This window comes from Epinephelus fuscoguttatus, linkage group LG14 (assembly GCF_011397635.1).
Source record: "Epinephelus fuscoguttatus linkage group LG14, E.fuscoguttatus.final_Chr_v1".
In the NCBI taxonomy this organism is placed as follows: Eukaryota; Metazoa; Chordata; class Actinopteri; order Perciformes; family Serranidae; genus Epinephelus; species Epinephelus fuscoguttatus.
In genome coordinates this window covers 12,889,321-12,909,965 of record NC_064765.1, presented here as the reverse complement: position 1 = coordinate 12,909,965, position 20,645 = coordinate 12,889,321, and the positions used below count along the sequence as shown (strand labels likewise).

General features: G+C 41.1%; 1 protein-coding gene across 3 annotated transcripts in view; it reads left to right on the top strand.

Annotated features, from left to right (window-relative positions):
- Nucleotides 1-20,645, top strand: part of pld1a (phospholipase D1a) — a 67,095-nt gene that overhangs the window by 30,938 nt on the left and 15,512 nt on the right. For all 3 annotated transcript variants that reach the window (XM_049597189.1, XM_049597190.1, XM_049597187.1), the window contains exons 2-11: nt 1,181-1,390; nt 3,998-4,167; nt 4,448-4,590; nt 7,694-7,805; nt 8,071-8,136; nt 10,784-10,842; nt 12,321-12,413; nt 13,209-13,361; nt 15,059-15,208; nt 16,822-16,905. In XM_049597189.1, coding sequence (XP_049453146.1) covers nt 1,213-1,390; nt 3,998-4,167; nt 4,448-4,590; nt 7,694-7,805; nt 8,071-8,136; nt 10,784-10,842; nt 12,321-12,413; nt 13,209-13,361; nt 15,059-15,208; nt 16,822-16,905 — 1,208 coding nt within the window. In that variant the 5' untranslated portion in view covers nt 1,181-1,212. The remainder of the gene's footprint in view (nt 1-1,180; nt 1,391-3,997; nt 4,168-4,447; nt 4,591-7,693; nt 7,806-8,070; nt 8,137-10,783; nt 10,843-12,320; nt 12,414-13,208; nt 13,362-15,058; nt 15,209-16,821; nt 16,906-20,645) is intronic.

Here is a 20,645-nt window from a genome sequence, read left to right as displayed (position 1 = left end):
TTAGCGGTTACAGAAATTAATGAATGAATGAATTTTTTTAGATGTCAAAATTAATGGCTTTCTGACATATCAGTGACAGAGTGCTGAATAAACTGTTATCCTAAATAGATTGTGCCTCCAGGGATACGGATCAACACAATGGTTTGTCTATACAGATACAATAAGAAAAGACACAGACAGATGGAGAAACATAACAAATGCAGGTTCTTCCCAACAGTTTTATTAGCATAAAAATTATGTGAATCATGTTTGGGCTCATGCAGTTACTAGATCAAGCCAGTTGAACACTTCTGACATCTGTGCACCTACTCACTTCTGTCACCTGCTCTGTTGACTGTCAGGACTGAACTGTTCTGTTTTTATGTATTTTCATCCTTGTCTCTGGGGCAGTGGGCACATGTGACATTGAAAGCTATTCCAGCTGTGACTACAGAACATTTGTCTGCTTATTAAAGAGCCTGCATACTTGCGGTCCTCACAGGACTCTTATAATAGAACATCAGGGTCTTGTGTAATCTCTCTTAATCACAACATAATGAAAGGTCGAGTGACAGTCTGTCTCGATGGGAGTCTATGTACCCTCAGGAAACAGCCCTATAGTTCACAACAACATGGACATACGAACCCAGTCACTCTCTACAGTAATTCCCTTTGATTCCACAGCATTTGATGTTTCTGCGTTGGGTCATAATGGATTACATGTAATAAGGATTGTGTAGTCCACTGTAATCAGCCCAGATTACATCTGAAAAAATGTGTAGTAAGATTACAGTTGCATTGTCAAAGATTGCTTGATTCCATTTGTGCTTACGTCTTTAAGATATGTCAATTTATTGTAATTTGATTTGACCAGGTATAAATGTTCAATATGCAAAATGCTTTTTATTTACATTAAAAAATGTTTAGAGATGTTTAAAGAGAATTAAGAGTATTATTTTGTGGAACTGATTTGGAGTATCCCAACAGTGTTTAGATTAGATGACATTTTTGTAATTCAATAAATTACGTTGCTAATTAGTATCCAGAAAAGCACTCTAAAAATTAAATGTATTATTATTGTTATTAATTACAAAAATGTATCATTTATATTCAATAACTGACTACATTTCTAAGTGATCTGACCCAACCCATGTCTTTTTTTCATTTATGAAATGATAATCTCTCCTCTCTTCTCCTCCAGGCTCGCCCTGCTCTTGGGGCTAACTGCTAAACATGCTGGGTAAAGCCCCGCCCACGACCAGTAACCTTAACCTGGTGAACTCTGAGGAAAACACAGCGGCCCCAGACGCGCACGACGGTATCACCATGGCCGAGCTTGTGGAGAGCCTGGATACCAGAGAGCTGGACATGGGGGAGGGAGAGGATAACGACTATGATGGAAACAACATAGGTGTGTGTGTATGTGTGTTTGCATATTTTCCGTCTGGCTCAAGTAGCGTGATTCCATCATTTCACCCGAGAATAATGTGATACCTTAAATGAAACAATAACAATAAATAGCCCTCAGTGAAATAAGGGTTCCAAACGCTAAGGTTGTACCCAGAACCATTTGCTTCTGAAGAACCCCTTTTTGAAGAAAAGGGTTCTTTGTAGGATTAAGGGTTCCAATAAGAGCCATTTTCATCCAAAAAACATTTTGAAAGAAATTTTTTAAAGGATCATTGAAAGCATAGATATTAAAAGATCCTCACCCTCAGAAATTTAAATGTTTATCCATGTTTTCAATGGTATTTTTTTTTTAAAATGTGGATGTACCTGATGTCCCATTGATCAATCAGTTTTACTTGTGTTTATCATCATTTTCACATCATATAGAAAAGATACTATCTTCCAAGTCCAAGTTTGAGGGACAGAGACAGAGAGAGAGAAGTGGATGTCTCTTTTGATCTGCTTCTATACTCTTTGTGTCCATTGTGGCGGCATGGGCGGCAATACAAAGATGCAGAAGTACAGCCTGTTGTTCCAGAAACAGCCCAGGCAGCAAGCGAAACTCGTCTGGATGACGTGTTTTGCATCAGTAAGTGTCACCCGGCAGAGTTTTGCCAGGGGGAAGTAGGGATATCTAGGCACAGGTCAGATTGCAGGAAGTTTAACAGTGAAAATCCGCAAAGTATCCCTTCAATCACTAATGGCCCATTAGAAGTGTCATGAAGACTAAGGCTGTTTGCCTTTGTTTCCTTTGCCACAGACTAATCTGTTACACTAAAACCATAATTAGTGGAATAAAAAAGAGTTCTCAGCAGAAAGTCCTGGGTGGGTCCTAGATGAAACCCTTGGATTATTAAGGGGTTCTCGGTAGTACCCCTTCTTGCTAGCAAGGTGGAAAGGTTCTGGATAGATCCCCCAGAGAGGGTTCTTGATGGAAACGTTATCCCATAGAAGGATTTTCTGTAAAAACTTTCACAGGTGGTTTTGGGTGGAGCCTTTCACAGATGGCCCAAGGTATAACCATGGATGCTAGGTTCTAGGTAGAGCTCTCTGAAAATGTTCCAGGTGGAACCTTTATAAAAGGATTTACCAAGAACCAAAAAGGGTTCATCTATGGCAGGCATGTTCAAAGTCCGTCCCAGTGGCCAATTGTGGCCTGTGGAATGATTTTAAATGGCCCCTGGCTTCCATCCATCCATCCATTTTCGTCCGCTTATCCGTGGCCAGGTCATGGGGGCAGCAGGACAAGCAAAGCACCCCAGACGACCCCAAGGGGTTCCAAGCCAGATGAGATATGTAGTCCCTCCAGGGTGTTCTGGGTCTGCCCCGAGCCTCCTACGAGTGGGATGTGTGAACACCTGTAACGGGAGGCACTCAGGAGGCATCCTGATCAGATGCCCGAACCACCTCAACTTACCCCTCTCAATGCAAAGAAGAGGTGGTTCTACTCCGAACTCCCTCTGGAGCCCGCCCCTGGCTTGCTGTTTAAAATATACTAATTGTGGCCCAAAACACACATCTGTTCATCATGCAAGATCACTCTACATCTGCTCCGTTCATTGCACGATAGCAGAACTATCATACAGTTTATAGATGTGCACCAAATAGGAACTGCGCAGGTGGAACTAATGTGTTGTCATAAACTGTAAACAAGCAATTAATGGTTGTATAACAGCAGATATTTCCTGCCAGGTAGCAGACATGGCCATTAAGCTGACAGTGAGGGCCGCCACTTTCCACAGTGATGGAAAGTTGAATTCTTTTTCACTGAAAGATTAAACAGTTGCGAATGTTTCATTTGTATGTGTTTTTTTTAATAACCCATATGATGTAAGAAGCAGCTGGCCCTTAACGTATTTTCACATGATCTGGCCCCCATTCAAAAAAGTCCAGACACCGCTGACCTGTGGGGACCTGAAGCTGAAGAGCCAGATATGGTTCTACTTGGCGCCTTTATTTTTAACAGTGTGCCACTGTGATTGCTTTAAATACTTGGCAAACCTCTCAGCTGAACAGAGCAGTCGGTTATTCACGTGATAAACAGATCAGCTGGTAGTAGGCTGTTATGTAAAGTCCTCAAGAGATTAAACTTCCAGGAAACTTGTCAGATTGTGAACTATATTCATCATTCATAAGCAATGTTTCTGTGATGATATAATTTCAAATCAGTAAGTATGTGAATGTCCTCCAAGGGTTGTACGCAGGATCTCTGGGAGATGTAGGACAACTGAGGGATAGTGAACCAGCCAGGCTGAGGGAAAGTGGGCTCACATCGTCTGTCAGTGTGGAAAATTGACAAAATTGAGTTACAAAAGGAAACTGAGCTTGTGTCTAACAGTGCAGGAGTATGAGGGTGGATTTTTCCTTTACATAATTTAGATCTCACAAACTTTACCGGAGCATAAACAGAAGCATTTGACCCAATACTGCAAAGTAAAAATCTTGAACAAAGGCCGAGTTTTCGGCGATGCAGCCTACTCGCTCCTAAGCAGCCGGAACAACTCCTACATGCACAAACAGAAGAAAAGAAAAAAATCACGCTAACCACCCGCCTCTGTCTTTCTCCTAGGGGACAGTCGTATTGCATTTTCAGCTGTTTATGCCACAGTGGGCTTCAAGGAAGCCAGCGCAAAGGTCTACCTTTCCACTGTTCCCATTACTGCCCGGATACTTGAGGTGGAGAGATTCACCACGGCACAAGACCGCTTCAACCTGTCGCACCAAAGGAGTGTCAACAAGGTACTGCACACACTGTTAATGACAAAACAATCCAGATATTATTACTATCTTTTGTGGCACTCCTTAGCTTTGGTTGTTTCTATTTCAGAAAATATAGGGATCAGATGTTAATTATGAGTTGCACAGGATATAAGCCTCTATAATTAGTGTCTGCTGCAATTCTTTATGTATTTGAATATGAATTTTTGCTTTTAGAACAACCATCTCACAGCAACTAAAATGACTCTAACCTCAACGTTTGCCCCAATATCTCTCTCCTACCTTGTGTGTGTATCTTCAGTCTCTACCAGCGGTGTTCAAGATTGAGCTGAAGCACGGTGAGTTTACCTGGGTGGTCAAGAGGAAGGAGAAACACTTCATGGAGCTTCACAGAGAGCTGAGGACGTACAAGACCTTCATGAGGATACCGCTGCCGTCACGCAGGTTGGTGCCTACACACACACACATGCACATACTGGTAGATTTACACGCCCACCAGCATACTTGTATTTGTCACATTGCACTGACCTTGTGGGAAAAAAGCTTTCTGTCCCTACTTGAGTCCCCACAATGTTACTTTACGAAAGGATTCCCTACCCACAGTGTGATTAACACACACAAGTGCACACACAAAGTTATACCACAAAGGTCTTTCCTGAAAAACAATACATAGGCTCATACAGAAGTAAGGAGAGTTATGGGTGCTCAGGTGAGGTCGGGGCTTTATCAAAAGGTAGCAGCCAGGTGCCAGATGGTCAGCAGCAGATATCCAAGAGACACAGCACTGAAAAAAATGCAAATATAGTGAGGCGAAACAACAAATAAGGCTGAACTTTGGGTTGGTTTTACTTTCACTTTTGCTAGTGAGCATGTTTAAACACAGAAACCAACAATCCTGCAGCGTATACGTATAACATATTAAAAGAGTAGTGTTACATTTAGGGAAATAGACCTATTTGCTTTCTTGAGAGTTAGATAAGAAGATCAGTGCTGCTCTCATGTCTGAATATGAAGCTAGAACCAGAGGATGATTAGCTTAGCTTAGCTTAGCATAAAGACTGGAAACGAGGCGAGGCTGTCTGAAGTTAAAGAAATCTGCCAGCACATCTAGTGTAAATTTTACTAAAGAACAGGTTAACGCCTCGTTTCCACTTATGTATGTGACTGATGTCCGTAGATTAGAGCTTAGATCGGGCTCCAGAAATCCATGTTCTGTCCAAGCCCATCCCGTCCCGGCCCTTTAACTGTAATTATGAGCCCGAGCCTGGTTTGAACCCGACATTTTTTTAAGGCTACGAACGTGGACATTGAAGGCTGACCCTCGTCTTTCTTTCCATGGCAAGCCTTTGTCACGTGCCTCTTAAGCGTCAGGGTCCCCGTCTTTTTTCTGTCATGTACCAGCATCGTGCTGCACTTCGTACACTCGACAAAGCTGACACACGTTGTCACCGTCAACAGCTCACATGTGTGCAGCCAGTGGCGCCGTCGAGGGGAGGGTCGCACCCGTCCGAGCCCGAAGATAGTGGCGGAAAATTACGGCTGGACTCAGCCCACGGGTCGGGTCGGGTTCAGGCTTGGGCAGAGAATCTAAGCTCTACTGTAGATCTATAAATACATGGATGATGCCTCTAGTGTCCAATGCAAGGAAGTGCATTTCCTTTCCAATGGAAAGAAAGCTGATAGAAACTACCTGTAGCCATGGGGGAGAGGCTAATTCTGTCCGTTTTTTGGCATCCAGTAGTTTGGAATATGTACTCGGAACTTTAACGGGACAGAAACAGGACCTGCCAAATACGTGGCATGTTGTATGAAATATTTAATTAAAAAGACGTATGAACAGCTGAGTCATAATGACGATCTAACTGTATATAATGTATAACCACATTTTAGCAGAATACATCACTCATTCACAGTGTGTTAAAACTAGATAAACAAGTTCTTTTTAATCAGACAAACTCAGTTGCCGATCAACACAGGCAACTGAAGTGAAGGAAATAGCCTGTTAGCCAGTTAGCAGCCTGTTAGCCAAACATAGGAATGAATGGACTTCCTGTTGCCTTGTCTATGTACACATATCTCAGTAGAAACGAGGTGTTATTTTCCTTGGTTTATTTATATCGTGGTAACGGAAGTTTTCCTGTATTGCCTGAATGCAGCAACAGTTGCCAGGCAGCGGGATAACTCCAGGAAGTCAGTATGCTTGGAAATGGTTCCTTATAAAGCAGTAACTTGTAATTTTTACATATCCATTCGTGTTTGGATGAAACAATCAAGACAACATTTAAGGTGGAAATTTTTGCTTTAGATTATCATCATGAAGTCAATGTTGATTGCAGTGTCATGGCTTTTGAATAATTACTCCATCAGTGTTTGGTTCCCTATAAGTCTCGTATTCACTATGCCATTGTGTCTGCCATTGTGTTTAATCTCCTGAGAAAAGGAGGGCTCGATTGGCAATGCCAACCGTTGCATAACCAAAACAGGAAGACGATAAATCTTTAATTTTTCCCAGTAGCTATCCACAGCAGGTACCAAAGAGTTTCAGTGTGACTTATTTGCGGTTACTAGTCCCATTAGAGGAAATGGTGGTGGAACAACCAAAGAAGTTATGGAAACTGTGGTAGTTGTTTGGCGCTGAGGAAAATGGAAAGCAATCCAGCTGTTTCCTTGACAGCGACACCAACAACAATTCTTCCCTTCTGTGTGGAGTTTGCATGTTCTCCCCGTGTCAGTGTGGGTTTTCTTTGGGTACTCCAGCTTCCTCCCACAGTCCAAAGACATGCAGGTTAATTGGTGACTCTAAATTGTCCATAGGTGTGAATGTGAGTGTGAATGGTTGTCTGTCTCTATGTGTCAGCCCTGTGATAGTCTGGCGACCTGTCCCAGCTGGGATAGGCTTCAGCTCCAGCTTACGGAAAATGCATGAATGTAATAATTTATCAACTTTTGCACACAGTACAGTGGTACTCTGACATCTCAACTCCCTTCCTTTGTTTTCTTCTTTTTCCCTTATGTCTCTGTCTCTTTCCCTCCCTCTTTCTCTCTCTGGTGATATTCAAGACAAAGGAATTTTGCCCTTGAATTTTAATAGGATTTACTTTTGCCCTACTCCCTCTTTCTCTCTCCCTGTCTGTGATGTTGACTTAATTCTGTTATAGACAGGGGCACATGATGGATTCTTACAGTTGTTTTTGTGCTTGCTTTTTGCTTCAAAAATAAGAAGTCGTGTTGTTTTTAGTTCATTTTGCCGTTCTGTATCCTGGTTGATGTCACACAACAGTGAGTCAACCTGCAACCTGTCAGTTTATTCAAGCTTTTATATTTGCTTTTCTACACAACTGCTCGCGGCAAGATACACAGGAACTTATGTGTCAAAATAACAGCTGAAACTTGGGTTTTTAGCTTCGAGCAATGATGAAACAAAAAAAGCCATCACCCAGAAGTTGTTTGTGCTTAAAGTTCATCCCCAAACTTCAGGGACAAAGTATGGAAACACTGTGCGATTTTGAAATAGCTTGGACTTTAACATCATCTGTCTCTGTCTCAGCCACACAGTGAGGAGACGAACAGTGAGGAAGAGTGAGGTGAGGGAGATGCCCTCCCTGCCGAGGGGCAGCGGAGACGAGCTGGTGCGAGATGAGCAGGTCTCCAGCAGGAGGGTACGTCGCACCGCTGCAGAGCCCTGCAGCCTTTCTGCCTGTTTCTTTTTCTGGTTGGAAAATTCACTCTTGTCATATCTTAACTTTGTGGCAAGGAGCTCTCCTGGCACTCGCTTGTTGCCATGGCACTAAACTCCTTGCCAGCATATGTATCCTCTAATACCCTCTCTGACTGTGTGTGTGTGTGCATGTTGGTAATTATGTGCTTTGATTTTGTCCTTAAAATACTCACAATAGCCCAAATATAGTGTATGTGTTTCTACAGAGACAATTAGAAGACTATTTGAACAAGCTGCTGAAGATGGCCATGTACCGCAAATATCACCATACTGTGAGTAATCACACTGAGCACTGCAAGCTGTCACGTAACCACACAATGACTGCCTGATCAACTACAAGTTAAAGTTTATACTTATTGTGTGTGTATTAGAAATATCTCTACATATGTATCAAATGTAAAACTTAAATTAGTAGACCGGGCTATTATTTGCTCAAATCACTGAAGTCAGTAGGTTTATATTTGGGACAGGCCCTTAATTCCTTTTATGCAAAACTGTTGCTCAGCAAAGAAGGGAAATACAGTCAGATTATTTATTTGAACCAGTATGAATATTACTTGTAAAAACAATTGGGCTTCAAATAACATCACAATTCCAAATCATTCATTTGATCTAGCTCCAACCGACAAAGCATCATTCAGACCCAACACCACTTTATCCTGTTAAAACAATATTCACATCTTGGATTAATTTTTATGAAAAAATCCTTTTCATTCCTTTCATTAGTGGACCCTTACGGACTAAATGGATATGAATAACTTACAAGGTAATCGAGGAACGGACACATATTCTGACTTTATGACAGATGAAGGCAGTTACCATTTTCTTGTCATGCCAGTAAATCCGAATTAATGATAGTCCTCTCTGGTGCTCATGGTTTCAGTAAAATGAACTGAACGATTGAATTCTAACAGAGCTAACGATGTGTAGCATCTCTATATTGACAAAAGTTTAAACATTAATATCCGTATGTGCGATCTAAGCAGCAACTAATGTTAGCTGAAGTGTGTAGCCAACAGCTTGGTTTTATACATCCAAAGAATTCCTATAAAAATAAACTGCTTGGGGCGTTGGTGGTGTAGTGGATAGTGCTGGCGTCCCATGTACAGAGGCATTGCCCTGCTGCAGCAGTCGCGGGTTCAAGTCCAGCCTGCGATCCTTTGCTGCATGTCAGTCCCCACTCTCTCTCTCTGTCTCCCCATTTCACACACTGTCCTATCCATTAAAAAGGCAAAAAGCCCACAAAAATAATCTTAAATAAATAAATAAATAAATAAACTGCTTGGCAACCAGTCCAGGCCTCTAACTGAGACAGGCCTCTATATGTCAAAATGTGTAGCCACACCGGGCTGGTTAAAGGGACTGGGCATATAATTGGGACTCGGCTTTAACCCTTTGAAAGCTGACGAAATTGGCTTGTTTGGGTTTTTTTTTTTTTTTTTTCAAAAACATGGGAAGAAGGCAATGAGCAACAAAAGAAGAAATGACCCCCAAAAAATAGCAAGAAATTTGAGAGAAAATTAAAAACAAGAAAACTTGTTAAACAAACAAACAAAAAAACAACAACAATAAAAACATGGAAAGAAATACAGGAAAAAAGAAAGAAAAGAAAGTTAGAAACACAAGAAAAAATATAATGATTCTGTAACATAATTTTAAATATATAGTAATGATAATTATAAATGTAGTTTTTCCCTATTTTATAGGTTTCAAAGGGTTAAATTGAAAATTTCACAGTATCCTGTTAGTGACTGTAAATGCACTGCAAACTTAAATATAATCAACAGTGTTTTTTTTTAGCATAACCATAAGAAGTCGTATAGTATGTCATAAAAAGTCATAGTGTATGGACTTCCTCTGTGGTCCTCAATCATACGCTGGTTACCCAAATGGCACTCACATATCAAAACTTTGAGAATCTCTAATCTAAGATTTTTATTTTAAAATGCTGTAAAATGGTCAGTTTAGCTCTTTAGTTTCTAAACATTTCTCCTCGGCAACACACTACAACACACAACACTACAAGGCAACACACAAAAAAGACATAAAACACCTCAGGGAGCCACAACATGACCTCAGATAGACGCAAAACAACCTCATATGAGCAGAATGTATCATGGCGGCTTATGTAGATGCTCTGTAAAAGTAAATACAATCAACATTATTTTTCAGTATTTTGCTAAGCTCTGTCCTCATGGTGGAACAATGAGTGTTGACACAGATGATTAATATGTTTACCCATCACACTGTGTCTGCTTTATGTTGACACACTCAGCATATTTAAGTATTTTATTGCTGCTTATTTAAGCTAGCAAATGCTTTCAAATCTGCTGAATGCCCCGAGGAGGAACACTGTGCAGTACTGTGAGAGAGAAAACAAAAGACAGTGTTTCTTTTTCATTTTTGGACATCAAAAATATTTAATGTGACAGGATGTTACATATACAGTAGTATATTTGCAGACTGCTTTTCATTTACTATATATGATTTTCAAGTACAATGCAAGAAGGAAGTGACTTATCACCAGTACCACCTTATATTTAGGCCAGTATCGTCCAATGTGTACTCTTTAGCATACTAAACCTTACATTCACCCTTACTTACCTTAACTCAATTGTGAAATGAGCTTTAAAACAAATCAATAGGAGGTTTAGTCTGAGCATCGTGCGTGTTATGTGCTCACATATTAATACGATGCATCATTCTGACACATTGAAAGTTAATATCTGAGCTGAGATGACAACACATGTTGAGATCATTAATGATGAGTCACATTGCCTCCAGGTGGATGGTATGTGTGGACGTTCTGCGACAGCTGCCTGCTCAGAGTCACATGTCGATTTGTTAAGTGCACAGTATGTATTTTTTACAGGAGTCACTGTGTGAATCCTCTTGTTTTCTCTTCCTGTCTATTCTCAGATGGAGTTTATTGACGTCAGCCAGCTGTCTTTTATTCATGACTTGGGGCCCAAAGGACTGTGAGTATTTTCTCTTCTTCCAAACCCCCCGACCCCCAACCCATCTGTAAAAACAGTTCTTGTGTCAGGTGAATAAGCACTGAACGGTTCACAGCAGAGTGAAGCACTTGAGCTGAAATCTAGAGGATCAGGATGAACATGTCTCTGTCTTTGAAGAAGTATTTCCCTACTGAAAGAGAAGAGGTCTTCTCATTCGACTGGGCTGTCTATGCAATATAAAGATACTTTAGAATGTGGTACTACATGACCAGAGAAAACAGAGGAAAGAGCTGTGGCATATTATTTTGCTCAAGAGGTAGAAAAACCTCCAACTACCAGAATACACAGCGCCGCACCAGACCGTTAAACGCTCCTGCTGGTCGGTGACATAATACGAGCTTGGCTGTTTTTCCACAGGAAACAACATGGTGGGTGGCTGATCACAAATGAACTCAAACAGCAAGCTAAGATATGTTTGGAAAACATTTTAGGTGAGAAATAGAAATAGATAACATACTACAATAATTTGGATTTATATTTGATCAACACTGCCTAGTTTTCCCGTTTTCTCTTGGGTTTTTTTTTTCTCAGGAAACAGTATGGTGCCCACTTCCTGTTTGCAAAATCCCATATTACAGCCGAAAAGTGCCCTTTAATATGTTTAGGAAGATATTTTAATACATTAAATTAATCTTGGCTTATAACTGATCATCGCTGCTTTTACTGTTTTCTCTTTTTGTTTTTTTTTTTGTTTTTTCCTCAGGAAACAGTATGACATCCACTTCCTGTTTGCAGTTTCTCATATTACAGTCAAAGAGTGCACTAAAATATGTTTCGATAGATATTTTAGGCAATACTGTAAAACCCTGGTTTATATTTGACCAGCACTGCGTGGTTTTACTGGTCTCTCCCTTTTTTTTTTTTTTTTCTTTTTTTTTTTTCAGGAAACAGTATGGCGCCCACTTCCTGTCAGCAAATTCCCATATTATATCCAAAAAGCACCCTTAAATATGTTTATGAAGATATTTTAGGCAGGAAACAATATGGTGCCCACTTCCTGTTCACAAATATAAATATATATAAAAAATATGTTTCTGAGGATATTTTAGGCAAAGCAGTAAAATAAGCTTAGTTTATATTTGATCAACACTGCTTGTTTTTACCATTTTTCTCTCGTTTCCCCCCCACCCCCCGCAGGGAACAAGATGGCGCCCACTTCCTGCTCCCATATTACAGCCAAAAAGTGCAATACAGTAACAGAATCTTGGTTTGTACATGACCAGCACTGCTTACTTTCACTGTCTGATCTGAGTTTGGTCTCTTACTCTTTGTGTCCGTGGTCACGGGCATACAAAAATGCGGAAGTACAATCTGTAGTTTGAGCAACAGCAAAAACTGGGCAGTTGTCAGATCCACCACAATATTCAAAGTCTCTACTCTCCCTCCACCCCAAAGTCCTTTTTTCTTTGAAGATACTTGACTGTTTTTGTCTCTTGCAGGGAAGGGATGATCTATAAGCGCTCAGGCGGACATCGTATTCCTGGCATGAACTGCTGTGGTCACAGCCAGGCCTGCTACCGCTGGTCCAAACGGTGTGTGGTTACCTCTGTCCTTGTATGTCGCTCTCTTCAACCTTATCCTTGTCTTTCAGTCTGTCCCTGCTGTCCCTGCTATTGTTTTTGTTGCCATACTCACAATTTGTATCTCACTGCTTGTGACTGTTTTTTCTTCTTGTAATCAAACAGCTTTATATAGCAACACTCCTGCCTACAGTTAACAAGTGTGATAAAACACCAGATAAAGGATCCACGTTTTTATTTTACTTTTGAATTTCTCTCTTTAACTGGCAAACATGTCTACATGTAGGTGTGATGGAAGCTATGTACGAAAGAAATTACACATTCCAGACTCAGATCTCTGGCAGGAAGCTGTCAGAGTGTGGGTGTTAAAAGCCAGTGACCACTCATTGCATATTTAAAACCACAATAATAATAATATCTTATTAAGTGTTACTTTCGGCTGTCGTGATGTTTTGTAGTTTGCTGACAGAATCTTCGTAGCATCTTCGGCCCAGCTGTATTGGCACATGCTTGCCTCTCGCTTCATCTGTTTGTCTGTTTTCTTTCTCTTCATCACAGCCAAATTATTATGTGAGCAGTTCTTATTGTTGTTTTCTGAAGACAACACAAAAAAATCCCACACGTTTGAAACACTCTGTCCATCCACCTACATCCCCATGATGATTTTCTTCCTACACCTTCTCCTTAAAATGAGAGATATAAGAAACAGCGTTCACTCGAGATCTGCAGAGCGTTACACACAAATCCTGATGATGATTATTATGTTGATGAGGACTGTGTGTGTGTGTTTGTGTGTGTGTTGTGTAGCTGGCTGGTGGTGAAGGACTCATGCCTGCTGTACATGAAGCCAGACTCAGGGGCCATCTCATTCGTCCTGCTGGTGGACAAAGAGTTCAGCATCAAGATGGACTCCAAAGACACAGAGACCAAACATGGAGTGCGGATTGACAGCCTGTCCAGGTGATATTTCTGTCTGTACGGTTGAACATTTGAATTTTGTTGCAGATGCCCAAGGAGTTATCATACTGTATATATTTTGATAGTCAGTTTGTGATGTGAAAATGTACCCCAAACAGTTATATATCCCACAGTAAAAGAAATAGACTTATAAGAGACTTCCTACACTCTCAAGAGAACAGGCCCATGGATGGATTACTGAATGGGCCTGGGGGTCCCCAGTGGCCTTCACCTGCAAAATACCACTGAAATTAACACGTACACAACCAGGAAGAGACTTGAAATGACCACAAAGAGACACAAAAAGGCCTCAAAGAGATGGTAAGGAACTGAAAGAGACACAAAAGAACTACAAAAGCAGGAAAAACAACCATAAGGCCATCAGTACGAATAGACACAAAATCACCACAAAGAAACATAAAACGACCAAAAGATGCATAACGACCACAAAGAGACGCACAACCACAAACTCTAAGGGTGCTTTAAGACCTAGAGTTATCTTGCTTTGGTCCAAATCAGGGACTAATTTTGTCTCAAAGTGGACCAGATCAAACACCTTGGTCAGAATTTCCATGTGGGAAAAATCCAGGAAATGAACAAAACGTTGAAGAAGAGTACACTTGCAAGATAAATGTGACACTTTCTAATGTCACAATGGAGGGACAACTACACAGGTTGATTTTAGCGCTGCTCATCGTGGACTATATTGCTGTCATTGTTCATTTTAGTCAAACCATACAGTTTGAAAACGAGGCGCGGCTCCAACTAGAAAACAATGTTTTGATGCATTGGATGTGCTGAATGTGCATATTAAGGCAGTACAGGAGGAGGTGCACATTAATAATCCTCCAGGACTGTAACATGCTCATGTTTAACACAAACAATGTGTCATGTGACTGCAGTTGGTCCAGATCCAGGTCGGAACATGTTCTCACCACAAATGAACCGCACCAGAGTTCGTTTGTAACCGGACTGAGACCACCTCTTCAAGAAGGCCTCGGTCTGGTTGTTTTGGTGCGCACCTGAGTGTGATTGCTGTGTTCACACCTGCCCAAACGAACCGCACTTTGGGGGCAAATGAACTTGAGTTCGATTGAACCGAACTGAACAGGGCAGGTGTGAAAGCAACGCGACTGTCTTGGTCCTGTGTAGGAGAAGTGGTGGTGCCTTTTGCTGTCTGTCCCCAGAGGCCCATTGTCTCATTGCAACAATTGTTGCTGATCACGATGTGGAAAACCAGATTTTTTTTTTTTACCATTAAGCCATCATTTTAGATGGCTATAAACTTTTTTGCTCTCCAATTTAAAGTACAAATCTCAACCAGTGTTCCAAAAAATGGAGAAAAAATCAATAACAAAAATCACAGCTTCTTTGCTTAAAGCTGTTGTGAACAGACTGCTGTTACAGGGCGGATTGTTTTCTTCAGCTTCTTTTCATTCCAACGCTCTTAATCCAGGGCTTATTTTATTTTAGGAATGGTTACAGAGCTTTGTTATCTCGTAAAAGAAAAACACAATGCCTGCTTTTATAAACCAAACAGCAGTGTGTTAAGCTGAGGGTGAAATGAAACTAAAAATTTGGATTGCCTCATTTTTTGGCACTCATGTGGTTCATGTAAGGGCCAGTAAAATGACCAAATGTATCTGTGTGTGTGAGCTCAGGCGTGTATTTCATTGTGTCTGTGTACATCCTTCTGGCAGGACCCTGGTGTTTAAGTGCAGCAGCTACAGACACGCTCGCTGGTGGGGTCAGAGCATCGAGAGCTTCGTGAGGAGTCATGGGAAGGCTTTCCTCCGAGATCACCGCTGCGGATCGTTCGCACAGGAACAGGAAAACATCCCCGCCAAATGGTAACTACGCCAGGAGAGAGCACAATTTTTGGAACTAGAAACATATAATTGAAAAAATAAAAGCAAAGATTTGCATTTGTTTTATTAAAGTTCCACATTTGTTTCTTTCTAACAGACATATATACTGTTGTACAATTACATTTACAATTTCACTTCTTAAAATTTTGACTTTTCAGCTCTACAAAAGTAACTCAAACTGAAAATATTAATATACAATTTAAGAAATGTGAAGATTTAATTTTGTTCTTTACAAGAAAGCTGTTAATTGAAGCATAAAATAAATACTCCGAACACAGAATCAGAATCAGAAATACTTTATTGATCCCCATGGGGAAATTGTGATTCGTAACAGTTGCTCTGATGCTAAAAAAATACAGAATTATGAGGGGTAAAAATAAGAATATGAAATAGTAAATATAAAGTACAGAAGTGTATTGCATTCACTTGACAAATAAAAAAAATCTGTTTTATTGATTTTATTTTTCTGTTTTTTGGTATTTTTTTTGTTTCTCGGGGGGGGGGGTTCGGGGTAATTTTTTCTTCTTTTTTCAACAGATGCTTTCATTCCTTTCTTGAGAGCTTGATATAATGGAAGCAAACATGACCCGCTTGTTTAGTTTAATCCAGTTTTACTTTGTTTTGGGTTTGAGACACTAGGAGATACTCTTGTCTTTAAGTCACATAGATGGTGTTATCATTAGTTTGTCGACTTTACACAGGCACCGGTCACTTGCAGGTGCCAGGTGTGAGCTTCTTGCGAGATTTTGAAGTATCTCGCCTCCTCATTCAGAAAAAAATTTACCACGAAAAACAGAAAAAAATCACCACAAAAAACAGGGAAAAAATTACTCAGAAAAACAGAAAAATTTACACCAAAAAACAGAAAAATAAATAAATTACTCATTTGTCAAGTGAGTGCAATATGCTTCTGTAATAAAATCAAATCAATAAAAAAAAAAAAAAAATTTGATTAAAAAAAATTAAAATGTGCATTAACAAAATAAAAATAAAACGTACATTATGCTAAAATATTTTAAAAATATATATATAAAAATAAATATAAAAAATATATATATATTGTCACTGTGCTGACGCTGTAAGTGACGATACGTATTTTATTTTTAATATGTTTTAATATATTACATACATGTTTAACACACATTTTCCATATTTTATGTTCCCTCTGTCTTCCTGTGTTTCTCCTTCCTCTGGTAACAATAGAAATGTTTGAGAGGACCAAGCGCTCAACTCTCTTTTGGCTGTTTATTCGTCTCTCAGGTCTTTTTTTTGCGATCTCTCCCCCTCAGCTGGCAGATTCTGTGATATTGAATCATCTGTGCGATAATGTCATTACATTGTCTTTGCACTCAGCACGGAGCCTGAGGGAAAAACAGGCTGCGGTCCTGTGAGCTAATGGAAAAAACAGAGCATTTATGTTTTGATGACACAGCTATGGGTGCAGCCTGGAGCTTGCGAGGTTGAGACTGCTGCGGGAAAGGTGTGTGTGTGTGTGTGTGTGTGTGTGTGTGTGTGTGTGTGTGTGTGTGTGTGTGTCAACACAAGCACATGGGAGTAATTTTCACATGTAATTTACACAACTATTTTCTTTGCAGGTATGTGAATGGAAAGACTTACATGGAGGATGTGGCCGATGCTTTAGAGGAGGCCAAAGAGGAAATCTTCATCACAGACTGGTGGTGAGTTTCAGTGTATTGTTTGTGTAACGATGCATGATGTCACACTGTGGTGAAGATGTGTCTGCAGTCAGCGCTGAAGTGTGAGAACCCAGAAATACACAGCTCAGTGGGTTGTAGCAGTTGTGCTTTAATGCAGCAGCTTCAACTGTCCCCAAACTGACACTAATAACCCCTGAGAAGCAAAAAGACTGAAAAAACATGGTCTATTCTGGGTAAGTGGACTCAACCAGGAGCCTGTATCACGAAGCAAGTTTAACTATATCTGGCTCTCTTTGAGCTACTGGCCTTCACAGATCCAAACACAGGAAATTTTGGATAACCAGTGTAACAAAGCTGGCTATTAACTCCAGTCAAGATTATGCATTCATTTTATTTCATAGTGAAAATTTTCTGTGACGTAATGAATAAAGTATTGAGAGTAAGTGATACACTGACAGGAGCAGTGTGTAGGATTTAGTGGCATCCAGTGGTGAGGATAGCAGATAGCAACCAGGTGACACTTGTGTGCCAAACTAGAACTCCCAGTTAGGATTCATTGTTCAGGAGGTTTTTTCTGGGAGCGGAATTACCCACAGAGGACTCTTACTCTCCAGAACAAACGGACCAGGTGATTTAAACCAGTAAAAACACTGAATAAAGCAGTTTCATGTTACAAATTAGTGTTTCTCCAATGCTGTTCAGCTTGTCACAGACAGGTTGCCAGACCAGCTTCTGCAGTATGTGCTCAGCTTTTTATCCCTGGCAACTTAAAGCAACACAATGGAGGATTGTGCTTTTTACCTCCCGGGGTCCCCCTACAGATGGAAAACGGTGTTGTCTGTTACAGCTGTCGCAAAAATCTTTCTGCGCATGCATTTGTTGACAAGCCAACGTTACCGGTGAACTTCCTGAAGCTGGCCGTGTAATGCTCGATCATCATGTCTTCAGAACATGAGCAAATGAGTTGCTCTCTGCGTGTCAGGGTGGGAGCGTATCTATGTTTCCAGGGTTCTATGTTTCCCGGGTTCTATGTTCCCCACTTAACCCTGCAAAAAAGGTTCTATGTTCCCCGCTTACACAAAAAAGGTTATATGTTTCCCGGGTTCTATGTTCCCCGCTCAACCAAGCAGGAAACATAGAACCCTTTTTGTGTAAGTGGGGAACATAGAAGCTTTTTTGCAGGGTTAAGTGGGAAACATAGAACCCAGGAAACAAAGAACCCTGGAAACATAGGGAGGACCCCGTCAGGGCTGAGCTCCCCCTCACGGGGTCATCCCTATGTTTCCAGGGTTCTGTTTCCCGCTCAGCCAAAAAGGGTTCTATGTTTCCTGCTCAACCAAAAAGGGTTCTGTGTTCCCCGCTTACCACCCAAAAAGGTTCTATGTTTCCCAGGTTCTATGTTCCCCGCTCAACCAAAAAGGGTTCTATGTTCCCTGCTCATCCAAAAAGGGTTCTATGTTCCCCACTTACCACCCAAAAAGGTTCTATGTTTCCCGGGTTCTATGTTCCCCACTCAACCAAAAAGGGTTCTATGTTTCCCACTCAACCAAAAAGGGTTCTATGTACCCTGCTCAACCAAAAAGGGTTCTATGTTCCCCGCTCAACCAAAAAGGGTTCTATGTACCCTGCACAACCAAAAAGGGTTTTATGTACCCTGCTCAACCAAAAAGGGTTCTATGTACCCTGCTCAACCAAAAAGGGTTTTATGTTTCCCGCTTGGTTGAGGGAGGAACATAGAACCTTTTTTGCAGGGTTAAGTGGGGAACATAGAACCCTGGAAACATAGATATGCTCCCCTCCTCACAGCGTGCACTGCACACACACAGACACAGACACACACACACACACACACACACACACACACACAAACTCAACAGAGTGAAGTCAGACAACAGCAGAGAGGCCGCGGTGCAGATGAAGGGAATATAACTTCAAGATTACTCTAGTTGATGGCAACTACGCTTGTTACTGTAAGTAAGTGCGATAAAGCCTCTGCCAGCCAAGACAGTAATTTATCAATACATGTGATCAGCATGTAGAAAGCCATATTTCAATTGATCATGGTCAACACAAGCACATCGCGCTCGCAGTGCTAACAGCGTTAGGAACAGTGTTAAAGACAAACTCTAAATGAAAGCTGTCTGTATGTAGGCTAACACTTTATCTTAAAATGTACCTTGGGGCGTCGGTGGCTTGGTGGTAGAGCAGGCGCCCCATGTACAAGGCTGTTGCCGCAGCGGGCCGGGTTCGAATCCAACCTGTGGCCCTTTGCTGCATGTCACTCCCTCTCTCTCCCCCCCTTTCACACTTGTCTGTCCTATCAATTAAAGGCTTAAAAATGCCCAAGAAATATCTTTAAAAAAAAAAAAATGTACCTGAGGCAGCGGACCTGCAGACAGCGAGTCTCCTAAGTAGAGGGTAACAGCAGTAACAGCGCCAGGTCACTATCGGTCTGGCATCCCTCCTCTTCTTTCTTCAGAACAAACCGAACTGATAATTAAAACCCAGTAAAACACTAAATAAAACAGTTTCTATTTAAAAAAAATCTGTGGTTTAGACACACGGCTGTGCAAAATGTTTCCTCTGTCTCTAACATAATTATCACGGCGGGCAAAATGATTTACTGAGCTATAAAAATGGTCAGGTCTGATCCTCGGAATCTTAGGTAAGCCGTGCCGTACAGCATGCTGCAGGTAACCATGGCGATGCACCCTGCTTAAAAGTGAGCCAGATTCGTGATACCTGAAAGCCTGAATTAAAGGTGCCCCTGTTGACTCTGTAAACAAACAAACGTTATGTTTACATTCAGTATGAGTCACCAAAACACATCATGCGTATCCTCGAGGTCAACATGTCAAGTACACTTCTGTCCTGATGAAGACGATCTTTCTGAACATTTAAGCCCTGCGTTGTTTACAGCCTTGTTTACTTGCTCGCTCACACTCTTCGTCTGAGCCTTTCTTGGCACAGTGCTGTTTATTGGCTTGTAACCTTTGTTGTGTATCAGTCCCCTTCGCTGTTTCCCCATGTTTTCAATCTTTCTCTGCTGTCCATTCTTGAATAAAGGCAAAAGAGTCCTAAGGGCAGGGCAAGATATGCTATATTGCAGAATGATGTGTACGTGCACACATCAAGCATTGATTGCATCAGCATCCACCATCACACATATGCCTCTCTGTGTGCTTGTACCTGTAAGTCTTTCTCAGATGGTTTAATAATAATAGACTTAACCTTTCAAGAAATACAGCACGGAAGCATAAAAAGAAAGAGTGTCAGACCTGTATCAGAAAGTCAGAGCTAGTTAAAGGCTAATATGAGCAGATATGTTTTTAGCTTTCTTTTTAAAATATTCAGCGAGCTATCTTCCCTGACATCTATAGGTAGTTTGTTCCACAGCTTTGGGGCGTAATTATCAAAGGTTGCATCCCCAGTTTTCCTGCGGCTGTTACTGGGAGCCTCCAGTAAACCAGCAGCGGATGATCGCAGTGTTCTTGGAGGCAAATAGTTAACAAGGGAGTTAGCAATGTAGCTCAATCCCAGCCCATTTAGGGCTTTGTATACAAGGAGGAGGAGCTTAAAATCTATTCTAAATGCAACAGGAAGTCAGTGCAGAGCAGGTAAGACTGGCCTGATGTGCTCTCTCCTCCTGGTTCTGGTTAAAAGCAGAGCTGCTGAGTTTTGAATCAGCTGAAGTCTCTCAGTGGTGCTTTTTGGGAGGCCTGTAAAAAGTGCGTTACAGTAGTCCAATCGGCTTGAAATAA